Source organism: Grampus griseus, assembly GCF_964374135.1.
Source record: "Grampus griseus genome assembly, chromosome: 6".
In the NCBI taxonomy this organism is placed as follows: domain Eukaryota; kingdom Metazoa; phylum Chordata; class Mammalia; order Artiodactyla; family Delphinidae; genus Grampus; species Grampus griseus.
Genome location: NC_139000.1, coordinates 50940716 through 50961809, shown reverse-complemented (window position 1 = coordinate 50961809; position 21094 = coordinate 50940716). Strand labels below are relative to the sequence as shown.

Below are 21094 nucleotides of genomic sequence, written 5' to 3'. Positions count from 1 at the left end.
CTCCCCAAAGGCTTCAAGAGGACAAAACAGCCTTTGTGTGACCTAGACACCAGGAGAGCAGTGACCAAGAAGGAGGGCCAGGTGACCAGATTTTCCCTCTGTGAATATAGGCTCTCATAATACTTTACAAGGATTTGCATATTAATTGATACCAGGGTTTCAGCCTCAGCACTATTGACATTTTGGACTGGACAGTTCTTTGTTGAGGGGCCGTCCTGTGCACTGTAGGCTGTTCAGCAGCATCCCTGGCCTCTACCCACTAGATGTTAGTAGTATCTCCCCCCTACTCAGCTGTGACAACTAAAAATGCCTCCAGATATTGCCAGATGTCCCCAGGTGGGGCAAAGTCACCCCCATCTGAGAACCACTGAGCTATACATGTGAATTTTGCATTATGGATCTATACAACTACACCTGGCAAATTTCCTGTCTTTAATAGATGTAGTCAGTGCCACCTACTGGGTTCATACTCATATGTAAGGTTTGTTCCATTGGAAAAGGGTAAAAAGTCAATACTCAAGTACGAGGGAGGAGAAGAAAAATTTTAAAGTCTGATTTATGAAGTCTGGGGCAGTCAGTAACTGAAAAACCAAAAGAGAAAGACTAGGCTGACCAACTCTAACCTCTGCATTGTCATAACCAGAATGATCCTCCATCCTGTGTGTGTGCATGTGTGTATGTGCGTGCGTGTACACAAATGGTCTTTCTGGACCAGTATTTGCATAAATCCATGAATTTACCCCATGGATCTTCCTTGCTACAACAATATCAAGAGTGACAACACTAATATCAAGAGTGACAACACTAACCAAAACCCTGGACAAGTCCCAATGAATGGCCTAGTGGACCTGCATCTGATGGTCATGCAGATGAGAAACTGAGGCCCTGAGAGGTGAAGTAACAGTTCACTCCGTGAATTAGCCACCAGCTGGGCACAGCGTCCAGTTCAGTGCTGTTCTGACTCTACAACATGGATGTCTCAGTGCCGCTTTCCAAATCTTTCTCTGTCACACTGAGGGACCCCAGTCTCAAGGTAGGCAGATAGAGTTGAACCTCTGATGCTGTCAGGAGAGGCCATGGACGTAGCAACAATGGCAGAAGGCAGTTCACGGTTGGGATGCGGGGATCTGTGTGGGGTATACTCCCCTCTCTGCATGAGAGAGGCTGCATGCAGAGAGGGGAGTATAATGGCTGCATGATCTTCCATATTATGAGGGTACCATAATGTACACAGTCTCCAAAAATAAGCACTAAGATTTTTTGCTTTTTTGTCAGTTATGAAGCTGGGATGAACACTTTCTCTATCTTGCCCCTCTGCAATGCAGTATACTTCTGGGAGAATCCCTTTTAGTTCTATATAGTTCAGTTTCTTCATCTTTGAGTTAATTGAAAAGACACCAGTCAACCTTTCTTTATGCTGTGCTTGAAGAAATAATGAGCTACAGTTTGTAAAAATGCTTTGAAGTAGCCAGATGAAAGGGTCTGTGTAGATCACAATGGTAGCAGCCCTGCCAGAATGGATAAGCAAGTCAGCTGTCACCACACTCCTCTCCTACATCCCAACACATGGGCACCACCGACTTATCCCACACTCCCCAACACCGGTCAACAATTTTGCACACGGCTTCCAAAGGCTTTGCTGACCCCCTATATTCAAACATCATCACCACGGGCATACAGTGTTCTGCCCGTACTGAATGCACTTTCCACACAGTACAGAGCAGGAAGGAAACATCAAAGAATTTAGTCCAACATCCCTTTTTGCAGGCCACAAGCCGGCTCCCAGAGACATTAAATGACTTTGCTTAAGAATTTTTTTAAGGAGATGCATTTCCCAAGGATCATCATAGTTCTTACTGGCAAGAATGCCAAGAGATAGGTTTTGTTAAATCTGTATGATTTTTAAGAAATGAATATAAGAAAATAATAGTGTTTTCTCTTGGAAGGGAAGATCTACCTGCAGGATCAGTGATACACACAGGCTCAACCAGATAAGAGTAATGATCAACAAACTGAGAAACAGCCTCATACGTTTTATAGATGGTAAATTAAGTGTCATATTAGCTAGAAAAATCCTAAGAATTATATTATCTAATGATTTTTGAGAAGCTCACCCGTAACTGAAATAGGAATCCCTTGTAAAGCAAAGTTATTTTGAAAGTTTCTCCGGTAACTACAGGTCCAGTGTAAGTGCGGTTCATTTAGTATAATCTCACCTTTCCCCAAATACAGGCAAAAATGCTTCTCTTCAGTCATATGCATCACAACATTGAACAGGACGTTTGGTATTCATAAACAATTTTCTTTCCAAAGCCACTTCAGATGGCTTCTCTTGATTAAAAATTATTTTAGAAATTTTAAATTCTTTCCACTGATTCAGCAACAGCCCCTCAACTTATTTTTAAACTGCTGGGATTGAGCAGCTCCAGGAAGTTAGAGGTTAACTTGTAGAATTTGGTCATTATTAGATCCAATTGTTGACCAAGCTCTCTCTGCTCTTTACTGTCTTGGGACTATCCTCTCCTTCTTTTGCTGAAAACAGGTTAACTCAAGGGACCTTGAAATCTTTCAAAGCCACAATGCCAAAAACATCAGTTTGGCTTCTCCTCAGTTTAGCCTATTCTTTATCCACTGCAAGGAAACAAAGAGAAAAGCTGCCCTACAAAACAGAAAGACAACCTACAGAATGGAAGAAAATCTTTGCAAACAATACAACTGACAAGGGAATTATCTCCAAAATATACAAACAGCTCATACAACTCAACATCAAAAAAAACAAACAACCCAATCAAAAAATGGGCAGAAGATCTAAATAGACACTTCTCCAAAGAAGACATACACCTGGCCAACAGGCCTATGAAAAGATGCTCCAAGTCGCTAATTATTAGGGAAATGCAAATCAAAACTACAATGAGGTATCACCTCACCCCGGTCAGAATGGCCATCATCAAAAATTGACAAATAACAAATGCTGGAAGGGGTGTGGAGAAAAAGGAACCCTCCTATACTGTTGGTAGGAATGTAAATTGGTATAGCCACTGTAGAGAACACCATGGAAATTCTTTAAAAATCTAAAAAGAGAGCTATCATATGATCCTGCAATCCCACTCCTGGGCAAGTATCTGGAGAAAACCATACTTCAAAAAGATACATGCGGTCTTCCCTGGTGGCGCAGTGCTTGAGAGTCCGCCTGCAGATGCAGGGGACGTGGGTTCGTGCCCCGGTCCGGGAGGATCCCACATGCCGGAGTGGCTGGGCCCGTGAACCATGGCCACTGAGCCTGCGCGTCCGGAGCCTGTGCTCCGCAACGGGAGAGGCCACAACAGTGAGAGGCCCCTGTACCGCAAAAAAAAAAAAAAAAAGATACATGCACCCCAATGTTCAATGCAGCACTATTTACAATAGCCAAGACATGGAAGCAACCTAAATGTCCATCGACAGATGAATGGATAAAAATGTGGGGTATATATATTATATATATATATATTTATTTATATATATGTATGTATGGAATGGAATACTACTCAGCCATAAAAAGAATGAATTAATGTGATTTGAAGCAACATGGATGGATCTAGAGATTACCATACTAAGTGAAGTAAGCCAGACAAAGATAAATTTCATGATACCGCTTATATGTGGAATCTAAAAAAAAAAAAGATACAAATGAACTTATTTCCAAAACAGAAAGAGACTCACAGACCTAGAAAACAAACTTATGGTTACCAAAGAGGATAGGGGGGTGGGGGGAGGGATAAATTAGGAGGCTGGGATTAACATATAAACACTACTATATATATAATATACATTATATATAATATATATTATGTATATATACATTTCAGATTATTTTCCCTTATAGGTATATATATAATATATATATATATGTGTAGGTGTAACTGAATTGCTGTACACCTGAAACTAACTCGATATTGTAAATCAACTATACTTCAATTTTAAAAAAGTGTGAGTATACGTATTAATAAAAATATTGCTGACCAAAAAAAAAAATAAAAAAGCTGCCCTGTCACGGGTTCAGTGTTCTCTCCCAGAGGCTTCTCCAGCTCGGAATGGAGCTCAAGGAGCAAGTAAGCTAGAGCAAAAAGCATCCTGGCCACCTGATTAAACAACTGGATGCTCTGAACACCTCTTTAGCTGAGCTTGTAACACAACTCAGTCAGCAGGAGAGGATGAAAGGAGGCCTTGAGAGGCGACAAGAGGACAGAAGGCCTCCATCGGCTGGTTCCAGGGATGAAGCCCAGGGAGAACTTCAATGAGAAGCTGAAATCGCTAGAGCAGAAGCTGCGGGAAGCTGTTGTTCAAGGCAGGTGGGCTCTCTTTGACTAGGGTAATGGGTGCCGTCATGGTGAGTAGATCGTTATTGATAATTTGAGTTAACCATGATTTTAACAGATTGGGAAATAAGCCACAAGGTAAGATGCATCAAGTTGGGCTTATTTCTCCTGTGCAAAAGCCTGGTTAAAAAGAGTAGTGGTACAGATTAATCCTTTGGGATGCAAATACCTATCTTCTGTGGCTGATAATGCCAACCTAAACCATGTTTTGAATAAAAACATATTTGTGTCACTCACTACCACACCTGCCAAGGAGTACATAGAGAACCACTCAGTCATGCCATAAAGCCAGAAGCCTGGCCTTCTGTACTCTGAGAATATTGCAGGACCTTGGAAATCCCGAAGACAGCCAAAGGATCAACTGTAACTGTTCAGGTCAGACGATCCTTGTGCTACTTATGTATCTCTTTGAAAGTGAGACTGAAGTGAGTTAAATGGCTTATACTCATTGCATAATGTGGAGTGAAAATTTAGAATATAAAACATTCTGTACGGAAGGGCCGTAAAGATTCAGAAGTTGAATATGCATAAAGAATAAGGGCTAAAAGATGATCTGGGGAAATGAAAAAGGTCATGTGATTTTGAGAAGAATTGGTGTCAATTTTGGTTTTCTTTCTGTTACTTCACTATAGAACCTGTAACAAAGTAATAATATCAAATACATGTTTAAAAAAAAGAAAAAGAAAAAAAGGAGAAAAAAAGAATTGCAGGTCTTGTGGCCTGGGTTATCTTCACTGTCTTCTGAGTATCAGTAATGCCTGTAACCTAAGCCTCTTTTATACCAGGGAAGATGGGCTTGTATGGAGACGTATGATTAGTGACCCTCACCAGGTAAGAAATCGGGTGAGAATGTCCTTTAAAAAACTGCAAAACGTTCTACAAATAGAAGGTGGACAAGTCAATTTCCTCACCTGTAATAGAAAGGTTGGAGTTAAGTCTCAAATGCAATGATACTCCAAAAGTGCTTAGTAAACTGCAATATATGACACAAATGAAGATTCTCTTCCTATCAAAATTGTAAAACAGCTGAGTGGACTTTATAATGCAACTTTAAACAGTCTGCAGGACTGTGAGATCTTAAAACATATTACTTAAAACATATTACTTACAGAATGGATCAATTTCTGTGGGTTTCTCTCTCCACCTTTCAATTTATCTACGTCTCTCGTATATCTCTTGGTGGCGTTCTCTCTCTCCTTCTCTCTCTCTCTTTCTCTCGCTCTCCCTCTCTCGCCCACCCCGTCTTTAATCTGTGTGTGTGTGTGTGTGCGCGTCTCTGCGTCTCTTTCAGTATCCCTCAGTTTCTCTCTTTCTGTCTTTATGATACAGGCTCTACCATCTTTTTCTCTCTCCCATGGCCTCTCAGAAAGGCAAAATGCTCTTTTTGCGGGAGCACTCCTTCAGTTTCATCTCGTCACTGAAATCCATTTCCTTACAAGTTCACAAGCGTTTGATGATTTCCCACCCTGAGCCGGGCCTGGGTTACAGGCAGAGCTGTTTCTTTCTCTCAAGATGACAGGCACAGAGCCCAAGATCTATGAACGTATCAGGATTCCAAAAAAAATGCCTGAGACCCTCAAAAATGATTAGCTCCAAAATATGAAAAGTAAAACCTCAAAATCAAAATTAATGAATTTTAAATTAAATGCTTACCAAATGCAACATTTGGTCAATTAGTCAACAGTAACTCTATTGAGTTTAACCTACAGGTGAAAAAATTTCCCCCTACTTTGCAGATTGCTATAAAATTATACATAGGGTATATGTAATTAATAAGGAAGTGGGTGCATCTTAATATGCTTTAGTTAACATGTGGTCTGGTACTTCGGGTTTAGGGAGGGTTTTTTTTTTAATTTTTTAAAAATCTATTTATTTATTTTTTTGGCTGCCTTGGGTCTTTGTTGCTGCGCGCGGGCTTTCTCTAGTTGTGGCGAGCGGGGGCTACTCTTCGTTGCGGTTCGCGGGCTTCTCATTGGGTGGCTTCTCTTGTTGCAGAGCACGGGCTTTAGGCGCATGGGCTTCAGTAGTTGTGGTGCATGGGCTCAGCAGTTGTGGCTTGCAGGCTCTAGAGCATAGGCTCTAGAGCACAGGCTCCGTAGTTGTGGCACACGAGCCTAGTTGCTCCGCGGCATGTGGGATCTTCCCAGACCAGGGCTCGAACTCGTGTCCCCTGCAGTGGCAGGCAGATTCTTAACCACTGTGCCACCAGGGAAGTCGGTTTAGGGAGGTTTTAAAAGGAACTTGGCTATTGATATGGGAGAGGGGAAGAATAAAATACCAGAGAAACTGGTTTTTCTGTTTTATTAGTTTTCTTATAGCTAGAGATGCAAATGTTGGTTTAATAGCAGGCCACTAGCAAGAGGCACTGGATTGAAGTAGATGGGGTAGTAAATTAGTACCCACCTCTCCTGATACAAAACTACTGAAACAGCTTTCTATATAAAAAACTCTCCAGGTTTCTAAACAAACACTCTCAATCTAACTATTTTGGCAATTTCAAAGTAATTTCTTTTTCTTTCCTTGTGTTTTAAAACCTTCCCTCTCCAGCCTTTTTTACAAAGACAGAACCAAAGAACTGATGAACTCTTCGCAGAAGCAGAAATGTAGCAAAACCAATTGTAAGAACGGGATGCCCTCATTCAAAAACTACAGGAAAAGGTTGGTGTCTCTTACTTCCTTTTAGCAACAGACTTCAATTTGAGCAGAATGAAATTCAAATAACAGTAATATCTTATAGTTATCTGATGTGTTTTACTCAAGCATTCCAAAGAAAATTGCAAACCTAGAGATACTATTTTGAGGTACCTAGGCATGATAAGAAGCTGAGGAGGTGGTTTTATTTTTCAGTCACATTTCACTTGCAGGAAAATTTATTTTAAATGTAATAGTAAAAGTAGCTAATAATATTTATTTTTTACCATGTGCAGGCACCATTCTAATAACAGCTAATCGTACCAATGACAGGTACTACTATTTAGCCTCATTAGGCAGATGATAAAACTGAGGCACAGAGAGGTTGCATAACTTGCACAAGGTAACACAGCTGGCAAATGGCACAGGGCAATTCAAATGCGGGTGCCCTGAAATCTATACTAGACCCACTGCCCATAACCTTTGCTGCTTCTAAGAACAGTAAACAGTTTCTTTGGTCAACAATCAGACTCACCAGAACTTTATCATGATGTGGTCTTTTATTAAATTGTTCAAGGGCTAAAGGATTTCACCAAGCAAACTATAAGAGTTTTTTTTTTTTAAGTTTAAAATAACAAAGTCTAAAATAACTGAGAAGATGAGAGTGAGTACTGTCCCTCAGTGTCAGAAGTTTTGGTGTTTTAAATACATCAAGTGCAAATGAAGTTAGAAATCTCAGAGTTTACTATTTGGTATATTCTGGAAATAGGAAACCTGCAAGCCTAGAGTGGCTATATATTTTATTTTTTATTTTTTTTTGCGGTACGCGGGCCTCTCACTGTTGTGGCCTCTCCCGCTGCGGAGCACAGGCTCCGGACGCGCAGGCTCAGCGGCCATAGGCTCACGGGCGCAGCCGCTCCGCGGCATATGGGATCCTCCCCGACCGGGTCACGAACCCGCGTCCCCTGCATCGGCAGGCGGAGTCGCAACCACTGCGCCACCAGGGAAGTCCCCTGGCTATGTATTTTAAGTGGGATCATGCTTTGTAAATGCTTTTGGATGAGCTGACTTTGCTACTCAGAGGCCATCCAGAGAGGAGCAGCATCACCTGGGAGCAAGTTCGGATGCACTGCAGACCTGCTGAATCAGAACATGCGTTTTAACAATACCCCAGGTGATTCAAATGCACGTTCAAGTTTGACAACCACTGATCCAAGGGAACTGGTCTGTTTTTTAATTTGACAGATGTATGAATCCTGTAGTTCAGGGGTTTTTTTGGTTTTGTTTTGTTTTTGTTTTTGGTTGCTAGGAAGCTCAAAGTCAAATTTGCAGCTGACTTTGTAAGAAAGTGTAGAGGACCTTAACCTTACCCAGATTTATACCGATTTCCTTCTCCTTATTTTCCTTTCACCCAGAAATTTTATTCCTTGTTACACAATCTCCATAAGCTGCCTCACATACTTTTCTTAGAATGGGAATGTTTATAAATAAATGCATAAAAATAAAATATTTGCTACCTCCTGTCTTGTCGTTCCATGGTCTCATGCCATTATTTGTGTTTATTCCTATTTCTAATACTTAAGGTTAGATCAAATCACAAACTCACAAAGGAATCAGTGAAAAACGGAAATGGGAAGAAAACACCTAACATGTAGGGTGAAGAGAACATTCCATCTTCAGAAATCAGAGCAAGAAAAACAGAATGTGAGACCTGTTCTAGGACACCAGTCAGGATCCACACAAGGCTGCCTGCCCTGCGAAGTGGCACAAGAATGGAAGGAGGCACCGGGGATGCTGTGGCAAGCAGCAGCTTGACCCTTAGTAACCTCTGTGCTCTGTGGGCTAGGCTACAATGCTTTGTATAAATGCTGGTACTGTATCCTGAACATTGCAGACCTCTACCCTCTGCCCCCACAAAAAGCAAACACGGTTAAGAAGCCAGAGACAAAATGTTACCATGTTGTTTAGAAACACTACAGGGACCCAATATGCTCTCTCCATAGTCTTGTTATGTTAAAATAATGCACTCAAAAACAGAAATCAAATGAGAGAGAGAAAAACAAAAAACAACAGCAAACTCTAATACTTGTTATTACACCATTTTCAAGACTTTTGCAGGGAAAATGGTCTATGCTTTCTCAACTGATGAACTACAATTTGAACATCAAATACGGTGTCTTTACATAGGACAGCTATTATAAGTACTAAGAATCTGTCTTTGAACATGAACTAACTAAATGCTCACAGCTCCTATATTTGCAGAGTACCTTTTCTGTTACATCAATCCCTATCCCTTCTTCTTATGAGATAGATAAAAAGCTCCTCTTAAGTGAGAGCTTGAAAGGCCAGCATTCCTATGAAATAATGCAGGACCTCAAGCTGGGGCAAAGAAGATGTTACCTTTTAGAAACAAGTGAAAGCACTCTAGCTCTCCTTAAAACCCACTTACTTGTTTAGGAAAAGTCCAGCTAGTTTTCAATAGCAAAAGACCCAAAGGGAAAGTTGGGATGTTTATGATCCTAGGCTTTATCTAGATCAGATTCCCACTGAAAAGAATCACAAATACATAAGCATTTGAAACATGCTGGGGAAAACTGACTGCTTCAAGAAAAAAATAAATCTCTAACCTTGCTTGAAACGTTGTTTTTTAAAGATACTTTGTTGAACTGGCTGAAATTTTACCAGTTAAGATATTCATGTTACCATATATTCTTTTGAAACTCTACTTAGCAGATTGAATGTATTAAGTGGTTTATATATCATTCACTCCCACCTTAGTAAGAATTAGTTTACCCAGTTTTTTCCTTCTTACAAAGAGGTTAGATTTAGGGGCTGTCAGGTGTGAGTGGTGAAAGGAAATAAAAAGGATGACCTGGTAATTGTTAACCATGAGGCACTGCTTTGAGGAAGATTCCCCAGTTGCCTAGGGTGTCAGGGAGAGTGACAAAGTAAGGGGAAAAGTTGGAAAAGTACCCAAATCCAGACTTTTTATTCCACAATTTTTTTTCTATAACTTTCTTAAACTTGACACTGACAACACAGTCAAAATATTCACTGCATAACTGCAGCTCTTTCAACTCCCAGCTACCATCATGGAACCCATGATGTGGTTTTAAGGTCTAAGTTATTTGGATATTCTTTGTGATTCTGACTTAGGGAGGGCTCAGATATTTGTTAAATAGGTCAAGCTCTCAGTTGGTTTATTAGCCTATTTTCAGTGGGTTTTTATGGATGACTAGAAAATATTTAATCAGAATGTATTTTATTTTACATGAGCAGAGATTGGAACTACTCTAGCAATATACATTTCAGACATCCTATAAAACTCACCCTTCCACAAGTACATTCTGCATTTCACTCAGAGGATTTATATAGGTTTTATATATGTATATAGATGAACAGACGAGGTGAGTCTATGATAGGGTATAAGGGGGGAGTGGGGTGGGTAAGGTGCTACATGCTGGGCAATGGGATAAAAGACCCCATTCCTTAATATGTACAGCTTAGGGTTTTTTCCTACTACTATGAATCTAAGAAAACTTGGGAAATCTCCTTTAACCTAGGTGAAAAAAATGTTCCCCCGCATGGTAGGCTTGTTTCTTTGGAGTGTGGGTTCGTGAGGAGGGCTGGGCTGGAGGCAGGGGCAGGGACGGACTCTTCTCACCTTAGAGGATCTGTCAAGAAGCTGTTGATTTTCTATTAGGGAGAGGTGTATTGTCCTAAAAATATACCAGGCTGATGGGAACACTGTCCACAAGGAGCCTGGTCCTCTGCATCAGTGGAAGTAATCCACCCTCCCTCCCTCACCTTCCCACCTCCCCACACTCCTTCCAATTCACACAGCTGGAGTGCCCCAACTTTTGGTAGCTTGGTTAAGAACTACGGTAGCAGCTTCTAAGGCTCCCAATGATGCCTGCCTCCTGGTGTTCTCACCCTCTGTAATTCCCTCCCCTCAAGTGTGGGCTGGACCTAGTGACTCATTTCTACCCAATAGGATACAGCAAGATTAGGTTACAAAAAGACCCTGGCTGCTATCTTGCTTTCTCTCTCTCTCTTTCTCGCTTATTCTGAAGACCCCAGTTGCCATGTTGTGAGCTGCCCTACAGAGAAACCAATATAGCAAGGAATTCGAGGGGATCTCTTGCCAACAGCTAGAGAGGACCTAAGGCCCTTAGCTTAACAACGAAAGAGGAACTGAACACTGTCAACAACTTCAGGAGTGAGCTTGGAAGTGAATTCTCCCCTCATTGACCCTTGGGGTGATCCCAGCCTTGGCTGACATCTTGACTGTAGCCTTTGGAGAGCCCTGAGTCAGAGGCACTCAGCCAAGCCATGCCTGGATAACCCACATAATCTGTGAGGTAACAACTGTTGTTTCATGCTGCAAAGTTTTGGTTATGCAGCAATAGGTAACTGATACGAGTATATACATTTTAAAAAAGTATATGTTAGATACTTGCTGATATTTAAACATGTGATTCCTTTAAAAATCCTTTAGCTTGTAACATTTCTGCCTCTTAGCTGTATCTCAGGGTTATTATTCCTGCTCTAAGGAGTATAATATCATGACTACCTAGAGGAAAATACTCAACATCAAAATAGCCTCTATGGAGTCCATCCAATCACCAACTAAGTATAAAAACTTGAGAATTTAAAAGTATAGGAATAACTAAATTTTCTTTGGTTCTAGTTTTGATTCTATTCACTGAATTAATGTTTCTTAAAGAGGCTGTGACAGGTCAGATAAAAGAGGAGAAGAATGCTTTAAAGTACCGACCACAAATACCTTCTTCCTCCCTTAAAACATCAAATTTTTAATGAAAGTTTCCCCCAAACAAAACAACAATTTCAACATATTTGGCTTTGCCAAACATATGCTTGGTAAATATTCAAACATTTCAAAAATATTTGGTTTTGTGAAAGACCTAAAATTCAAGTTTAAAGACACCATTTTGATGCCAAATCTGGGCAACGTTTTTCAAAAGGCCACCAGGCAGAATTGTCACGTGAAGGACTAACACGAACCAACCTGCATTTCTTTTGAGAGACGGAGGGAGCACATTTTTTCCAGGCTTTGCAAATAGTTTCCTAAAACAAATCTGCCAACTGACAAAAACTCATACACATACCAGAAAATTTCCAAGTTTTGCTGTTGCTGAAGCTGACTTTTTTCTTTGGGTTTGAGGCAGAATTTTTACTAGTCCCCTACCCATTAAAAAAAACAAAAAACAGCCAATGAATAAATCAATACCATTGATTAAAATGCTTGCTTTAACATTCCTGATGATTTTAATATTGGCAGATGTCTTGGTTCGGGTTGGGGAAGAAAATATTGGAATTGGAGGAAACAGCAGGCCTACTAAGAAATAAATTGTTCAGATGTCCCCAACAACTTCTAGAAACATATGCCTGCTTTGGGTACTTGGTGAGAGAGAAGGCTTGTCTGGGTTTTGGAGGCAGGAGAACCTGCAAAGATCTCAAGTGACCGCAGGACAAAGTTGCATGCGTGTCTTTCTGTAGATCAGTGTGATTGTGAGGGGTTCCAGTGTCTCCAGGAGACTGGGATTTACCTCCAAGGAGAGGCAGTCCTCCTCTTTGTCTCTCTCAGCACCAAGCATTGTGCCTGGCACACGGTCGGGGCTCAAAAATACGTTAGGTGATTGCATGAACTTTATTCATAGGGTGACAAGTATTGCTCAGTTGGTGAGATTTTCAAAGGACAGGTATCTGGGACTTCCCTGGTGGTCCAGTGGTTAGGACTCTGTGCTTCCACTGCAGGGGGCGTGGGTTCTATCCCTGGTCGGGGAACTAAGATCCCGGGTGCTGTAACGTTGGCCAAAAACAAAAAAACAAACAAAGGACAGGTATCCTGCTCTATGACAGAGGGTGAGGAAGGAGGAGAGGGAAGAGTTCTCGCTGCCCACACTCACACCAGAGTGACAAGTCCACAAGGGTCTGTGCCATCCCCAGACCATTTGGAAGGTTGAGTAACAGTCATTGTTATGGACTTTACTTCTCCCTGACCTAGAAACACACAGAGGCAGCTCTTTGTTGGCTGCTGGCTGGGATAGGGATTTTGGATTTTCGTGCTAGAGTTGGTTTCGTTTCAACTCAACTCTGGGAGAAGACATTAGAGAGCATATAAAAGAAGTGTATCTCTCTCTGGACTCTTGTGCCCAGAGCCTGAAACTAATATAATATATAAATCACCTATACTTCAATAAAAAAGCGTATTCCCTTTAAATAAATTAATAAATAAAAATTAAAAAATGTACCTCCAGGAAAAGATGAGAAATGGGCTTTGAGATGTTCTTATTGCTAAATATATAATTATTAGTCTAGGCATGAAATCTCTTTTAAATCATCAAAATGAGCCATTAAATTGAGCTCCTCTACTTTTATCTTTATTAAACTGTAATATTTCTATTTCTGAACCACTGCATGGATCTCAGTTTACATTTCTTTTCTTTTTTTTTTTTTTTTTGCGCTACGCGGGCCTCTTACTGTTGTGGCCTCTCCCGTTGCGGAGCATAGGCTCTGGAGGCGCAGGCTCAGCGGCCATGGCTCACGGGCCCAGCTGCTCCGCGGCATGTGGGATCTTCCCGGACCGGGGCACAAACCCGTGTCCCCCGCATCGGCAGGCGGACTCTCGACCACTGCGCCACCAGGGAAGCCCTCAGCTTACATTTTGAAGGTTGTCAAACAAAGAACATTAAACAAGTGAGGTGGAACAGCACAGTTTGGGAAGTTATAGTTTAGGCCAGTGGATAAATGAAATTCATTTTTTAATTATAAAAGGTACATGATATGTGACTGATAAGCCATGGCTTTTTAAAAATTACCTTCTTACACTGAGTCAAACCTCAGTCCCACTGAGTCAAACCTCAGTCCCCCCACCCCCCACACTCCTAGTCCTATTTTACTTTGTGCTGTTGGGCTAGCCTGCATTGTCCTCACCCCAAAACCCACTTTTGCCCTGGGAAGACTGACACAGCACCTAATATTTCGACCCAGGGCATTCTGACTTCAGCAGAGAGGGGCAAAGCGCAGCGTATCTGAGTCCTTAAAACCACAGGACACCCATTACTGGAGAGTTATTAAAACACCTCTCCTTTAGAGATGGCCAAACACTTCATGGGAAGACTGGATCTTTAAAGTATACCGTAAAGTCAGAACAAAGAATGAGAAGCTAAAAAGCAGAGAAGATTTTTTTCCCCCTAAATGGTCAAAGAAATAAGAGGGAACAATTCCCCGAAGGATATCTCATCAGAAGACAAAGCCACTTCAAAGAACTAATTTTAAAATAACAATTTAAAAAACTAACAGAAGTAGAGAAGTCAAAGAAAGAAGGCTTTTTGAATGTTAGGAAGCTCCTTCTAATCTAGGCAAACTATTCATCATCATCATCAAATGCAGGCCCAGATTTGCCGCATTTTCATTACCATTTCTCTATTGCTTCTGCCCCCACCAACCTTACAGTCCCACCCCATGTAAAAACAGGATGCTTCAGGAACATTACTGCTGAAATCTACGTAAAGGACCTCTGGGGAAAAAAATGACATTCACCCCCAATATGTGGACAGAGCAGGATTTTTGCTTAGGACAGTTGTTTACAGGCAGTAACACTAAAGCATGATGGACTCAAAGGGAATGAGTATAAAATAGAGACTAGTGAGGGGTTGTGACTTGTACTTAATGTACACAGAACCTCCTTAACACTATTTCATTACTGCCAAACCACATTCTTTTACTTTTGTATTTGAGGCAGGTTTGGTGAATGTGTAAAAATGTATAGTGAGCAATACACCCCCAAAACGAGATTTTGCTGTCTCTCTAGACCACAGGATACATTTCTCCATCCTCCTCTCCACCACATCTTTCAACAAAGTGACAGATTTCTAAGTTCCTGACTTAACTGATGAAAGAAGGCAGAAGCTGACAGGGTAAAAGAAAATCCTTTGCAAAAAGTGCCCACAGTGATCTCTTGGGACACTGGAATACTTTCCCAGTTTTTCTTGGTCCTGCACTTCAAGGCCAAAAGAATACAATGCATGTTTGCCTTTAATAAATCACGACTCCATCTGCTTAGAAATGGAAAGGTACCTAGCTGCTTCTGAATCTAGAAAATGAGCAAATTGTGCCCTCAAGTGGCTAAATGTTGTACTGGAAGGGGAGCTCCGCAAAACCTGCCCTTGCTGCTAAGAAGTCTTAGGTAACTTGCTCCCTCCTGAGTTTTTTCATTCTTCTAAAAAGAGGAAGGATGACTGAATTTTGGAGGAAAGTGAGGATTGTGTTCCTGATTTATTATTGAGGCCAACTTGCCAGAGCAAAGTCAAGTACAGGAGCTTAATTATCTGGGTAATTTTGGCACCAGGAATTCACTTTGCCTTTGTCTCCATTACTCAGCCAATTTAAATGATTAGATTTTGCCTGGGCTGTCATTGCTATTCCTAAATAAAGTGTTTGTTTATAATAAGCTTCATGTTCCACAAACAACTGCTCACTGAGTCTAGGAAGACCAATGACTGAGCTTCAGGGCTGTCTTATACTTACAACAGTTATTTAAACACTCCTTTAAAGGGTGAAAAGTAGGAATTTATACCACATGCTTGTACATGTGTGAAAGGTTATATGAGATTCTTCATTTTAACATCATTCGTAATGTTAAAAGATTGGCAACATCTTAGATGCTCATTAGTCTGGGGTTAAATGAATTATGATACAGCCATATAATGAGATTCAGTGCAGGTGTAAAAAAGCACAAGGCCACTCTGTATTCATATAGAAATGCTCTCCATAACATAGTGTTCAGTGAGAAATCAAAGGCAGAACAGTGTGAGGATTATGCTATACTTGCACTCTGAAAGGAAAAGTGCAAGGTTGTACTGGTTTGTACAAACATAGTTTATTTCTGGAAGGATAAACAAGAAACTGAAAAAAATGGCTGTTTCCAATTGTCAAAAACAGGATTGAGCTGTGAAATATACATGACTTTCATCTGTTTTGTTCACTAGTATTTCTCCAGTGTCTAGAAAAGGGCCTGGCATGTTGCAGGCACTCAATATTTGTAGAATAAAATGAAGAAAATAAAACGCATGCATGTATGTATGTATGTATGTATGTATGTATGTATGTGTGTGTGTGTGTAAATATATATATATTTTAAGACTGTCTCCAAGGAAGGGAATCTACAGTTGGAGGTCAGGCATGGTAGAGAGAATTTTCACCGTGCACTTAACGTACTTTTAAAATATTGAAATATTAGAATAGGATACCTATTCCAAAATAAATAAAATTCAAACAACCAAAGAAACAAATAAGAATGGGGAGTTATTATCTGGAATAGTTATTTAAGTAAGGCATTGTTTGTGGTGATTTAGACCAGGGTCAATCACATCATAAACTACTGACCATTAATTAGCAACAAGCCTGGAGTACTAACAGCATTGAGGAGCATTACGCCATTAAAAAAACATCGTCCTCACATGGAGAAGTTTTCTGGGTGTTGTAGATTCCTGATAGACAAGTATTGAATACTTGCTCTTCGCCGTATCCATTTCACCTGGTATCCTGGCATACGATAGGATTGCTTTCCAGGTCAGAGGGATTAAGTCGCAAGGCTCTTTCCCCTGAGTTTCCCGCGGCTTGCGTCACTGTGGACTTTGGATGACTCCAATGAGTAGAGGAACTCATTAAGAGGGACCATGAAAGGGAGGGAGAGGCTTTGATCCTCAAAGAAGCGTGTTGTACCCTTAAGACCCTACCCCAGGCCTCCTGAATGGGAGTCTCCAGGTAGGACTGGACCCTTGCATTTTTACAAAGCTCTGCAATGAACTCTGAGGCACACTACCCTTCTTCCCCTCCCCCATCCCACTCCCAACACTGAACAGATCCACTCTGGATGGAGAGACAACTGGGCTCAGAATGGACAAAAGAAAGTTCCTCTCAAGGATACCTTCCATTCTCCATGCCCTGACTCCTTCCTAAACACGTCACCCAGAATTATTTCTGGTTTATTCCTTAGAAATGCTATTCACTAAATTATAACTTCCAGACAGTCATTCAAGACCAGCTTGCACATTTATCCTGTGCCGTGCTTTCTGCCCCTGTAGGATGCAAGCCAGGCAGTGTTCCTCAAGACGCCATTGTGATACGAAAGGCACCTCCCTGTCAGACCAGAATGCAGACTTCTGGTCTGAGAACATTCAGCTAAATAGGAGGCAGCCTGAAAACAGCTAATTATCCATCAAAGAAATCATGTTCTAAGTGATATGCTTGTTCATGGCAAGCACAGTCGTCCACGGCGAGTCTGATAATTGGATAAAATGACCTCAGAGGCTATTGGGGGCTGGGATGAGAGATGAAAACGCACTTTATGTGGATCTCTCTAATGTAATCACCAGTTACAGGGACGGCAAGGAGCTTAACAAGCTCATTACAACCTCAGCGCCTGTGATCTCCGGGCAAACTCCAGTAACTGCCACAGGATAAAACGCCCTTAAAGGTCTCGCTGGGCCTTGGCCCCAGGCCGCATTGTTTTCATTCTGCCCCCACCAGAAGGCAGCTGGAGTCTCCATTACCAGCTGCTGGGCCACATGGAAAATCAGCCAGGAGTTGGTTCAAACGTGTTCTTGGACTAACAACCAGTATTTTTTTAATCTGTGCATGGAGAAAAGAATGCCATACTCAGAGTCGGATAATCCTGTTTATCGACCTAATTTTTCCAGCTGTTCTGCTCCGCTTTCGGAATGACCGTCCTCCTGCTTGTGATTTTGAAATAGCTCTTGCCTGGGTCTGCTTCGGTGTACTTGTCTGACCCCCTGCCTCTCACACACAGAGGCTGCCAACAGCACTGCAGAGACCCAAGCCCCTGGTTGGGGAGATGCTCGCCATTCCTAGAATGAGTACTTCTGGCTCTAGAAGTTCGTCTCTTCCCTCAAAGTGAGTGTTTGTCTTATGAGTGACCAACACTCTCATGGGTTCATGGGGATACTTCCTCAGCCAGGCCCAGTTCTTTTATAACCGATCTAGATCACTCCTCAAAGTGAGCTGAATTAAGGTAGAGGCATCAGGCAGCATCCACAGAGAACAGAGTATGAATGGTGCCCCTGTGGGCAACACAGTGACCCCAACTGAGGGCACCTGAAGGGGCAAGGAGGACGGAGAGACTGAGGGCAGGAAGGCAGCTCAGCCTATCCCAGGCCAATTTGATCTGAGGCTCCACAGCAGCTGCTCTTTAAGAGAGATGAAGAACCTGAGTGCTATTCATATGGTATTAAACTGAAACCCCACCCATATGACAATCCTGTAAAGCATGACAATGGCCACAACTGACACTCAAGGCCAGAAAACACCTGCCATTCGTCCATGTAATAGTTCCCTCCACTCAAGGGAGCTCTGAAGTTTATGTGAAAGATACACAAATTGGAAATCTGAACCCTGGCTTTGTCACTGTAGGTATTCCTTGCTTGGCCCAATAGATATGTTCTCCACAAGTTCCAGGTAGATCAATTTATTACGTCAAGCCATATTTCAAATTTATGAGGTGAGTCTGCTATCAAGCAAAGAATTATCCCTAAATTTATCTGCTCTGTAAATCTTAATTTTCATTTATTTGATTTCCTTAAAGGGATACAGCCAGAATTAGAGACATGGAAATAGCAAGGTCAACGTGAAAAGTTACCCTACATGCCAAACCCTGAGAATGATGTCCAGAATTCAACTCAGTCAAAGGAAAACTTTTCTAAAAGAAACAGGAACTGCTGTCCCTACTGAAATAATATTCTTGGGAGAGATAAGACTTTAGACCTCACCTGTTATTGGTACCATAATGTAAAGAGGTTTAGAGACCTTTGCTTGAAAGGAGACTTTGATTTGGAGAGGAGAGGACAGAAAAGTCAAGAGGTTACAAGTTTTGACAAAAATGAGAAGATGAGGTCACCAAGGGTAAACTGAGTCAGCTTCCCAATTTGACCTGGGGTTCGGACCTGACTTGAGTCTTCTACTTCCGTTTTGCGAAATGGGAGTGGTGGTGGAGAAAAGGGGAGAATTAGTCTAGGACTGGGTTACTGTCCAGACCAACCTAATCAAAACCACTACAAAGCATGTGAGGCCTGGAGACAAAACACTTGAAAATTTAACAACAGCATGAGAAATTTAGACAAAATGTTCTCTCAATTCCTTGACATTTTCACATAGTAAGATTCTGAACCAAGTTCACCACAACTCTCCTCCCTTAAACAAGCTATAAAATATGGTGGCCTGGGAGCCAAGAGAAGACAGAAGGTCAAAGTTGGAGGGAAGTATTGTCTTCTATCATTCCTAAGAGACCTGATTTTTAATGGGGTGGCCTTGGCATTTCCACAGTGTACAGAACAGCTAAAGAATATTCACTTTGCACTTGTGGGTCTGTTTCTCATGATGCCAAGTTGGGTCCATAGTAATCTGTTCAAACTTGTCCTCCTCAGCACTCCTACATTTCTGAACGAGTAGGTGCACTAACGCATTGAGTCCCGCTGTGATGTAATTAAGGGATAATGTTTGCAGCAAGGAGTAGAGAGAGTTGTAAATGTCTCCCATGGGAGATTAAAAGCTAGGGGAAGTTGAATAACTATAGAATTCATTTGGTGCAAGTTTATTCCAATACCAAGAGCATTCTTTTTCCCAATTATAGGATAGGGTTTCTAAAAAGATATACAGCATCCATAAGCAAACATTTTCATGTCTTCATCTCCCTCTAGGGAATGGAGAATGGAAACTACTGCATCCTAGGAATGCTTACTTATCTAGGAGGGAGACTTGGCTGACTTTGTATTTAGGAATGAGAAGAGAAAACCAAGAACTGCTTCAGAAAGGATTAAATGGGGGAAATGCATGTGTACTTCAATTTTGAAAGGAAGAGGTGCACTTCTAACTGTAGGAATGGTTGGTTGTAATTCTCACTGCCATTTTTAAAAATTGAAGTATAGTTGATTTACAATATTGTGTTAGTTTCAGGTATACAGCAAAGTGATTTGGTTATACATATATACATGTATATATATCTATATACTTTTTTCTTTTTAAATATTTATTGGAGTAGAGTTGATTTACAATGTGTTAGTTTCAGATGTACAGCAAACTGAATCAGTTATACATACACATAGATCCACTCTTTTTTTAAGATTCTTTTCCCATATAGGCCATTACAGAGTATTGATTAGAGTTTACTGTGCTATACAGTAGGCTCTTATTAGCTATCTATTTTACATATAGTAGTGTGTATATGTCAACCCCAATCTCCAGATTTATCCCTTCCCCCAATCCTCTGGTTAACCATAAGTTTGTTTTCTACATCTGTGACTCTACTTCTGTTTTGTAAATAAGTTCCCATTTTTTAGATTCTACATTCTTTTTCTATGATTCTTTTCCATTATAGTTCATTACAAGATATTGAATATAGTTCCCTGTGCTACACAGTAAAACCTTGTTGTTTTACCCACTGCCATTTTTGACATCAACAAACCACTCACTCATCCTGTCTGGGTCTCAATTTTTTACATCTGAAAACGTGACGGGTAGAGGTACTTAGATTAGGTGAGTTCTGAAATTCTTTGCATTTCAGTCCCACATACCCAAAAGAAGAGGCCACAATAGTGAGAGGCTCGCATACCACAAAAAAAAGAGAGAACAAATTGATCTTAAAAAGTAATTATCTATAGTTTTGTAAACGTCATATTTCATTTTCCCCAAAACTTAGGAAGTAGCAAAATAGGTCAAAGGATGATGAAAGCATTACCCAAACAAGGCTCAAATTTTTGGTTCAATAATTTTCCAAGAGCTTTTGTTTCTTACCTGTACACAGTATGAGGGACATACACTTCTCGGATTGGAAATTCCAAAATCTCTTTGTGTGGGCGTCCCCGGTTTTCAGGAAAGGGTCTCACTGGCAGCATTTCAGGAGTCAGACAGCAACTGGTCATCTCTGGAGCCAGAGAAATCTCCAGTTTGAGCAAGCCTAAAGAAAGAAAATAGGACTGTCTTAGTAAAGACGTTATATATGAGGGAGTCAAGAAAGACTGCTGTACTATATTTCTTTTATGGAAATGAGGATAAGTTGTGTGAGTATA

The 21094-nt window shown here is 41.0% G+C and overlaps 1 protein-coding gene across 1 annotated transcript in view; it reads right to left on the bottom strand.

Moving 5' to 3' along the window:
- DOCK8 (dedicator of cytokinesis 8) overlaps positions 1-21094 on the bottom strand; it is a 172284-nt gene that overhangs the window by 92156 nt on the left and 59034 nt on the right. The window contains exon 13 of the mRNA XM_082655932.1: positions 20820-20982. Coding sequence (XP_082512058.1) covers positions 20820-20982 — 163 coding nt within the window. The remainder of the gene's footprint in view (positions 1-20819; positions 20983-21094) is intronic.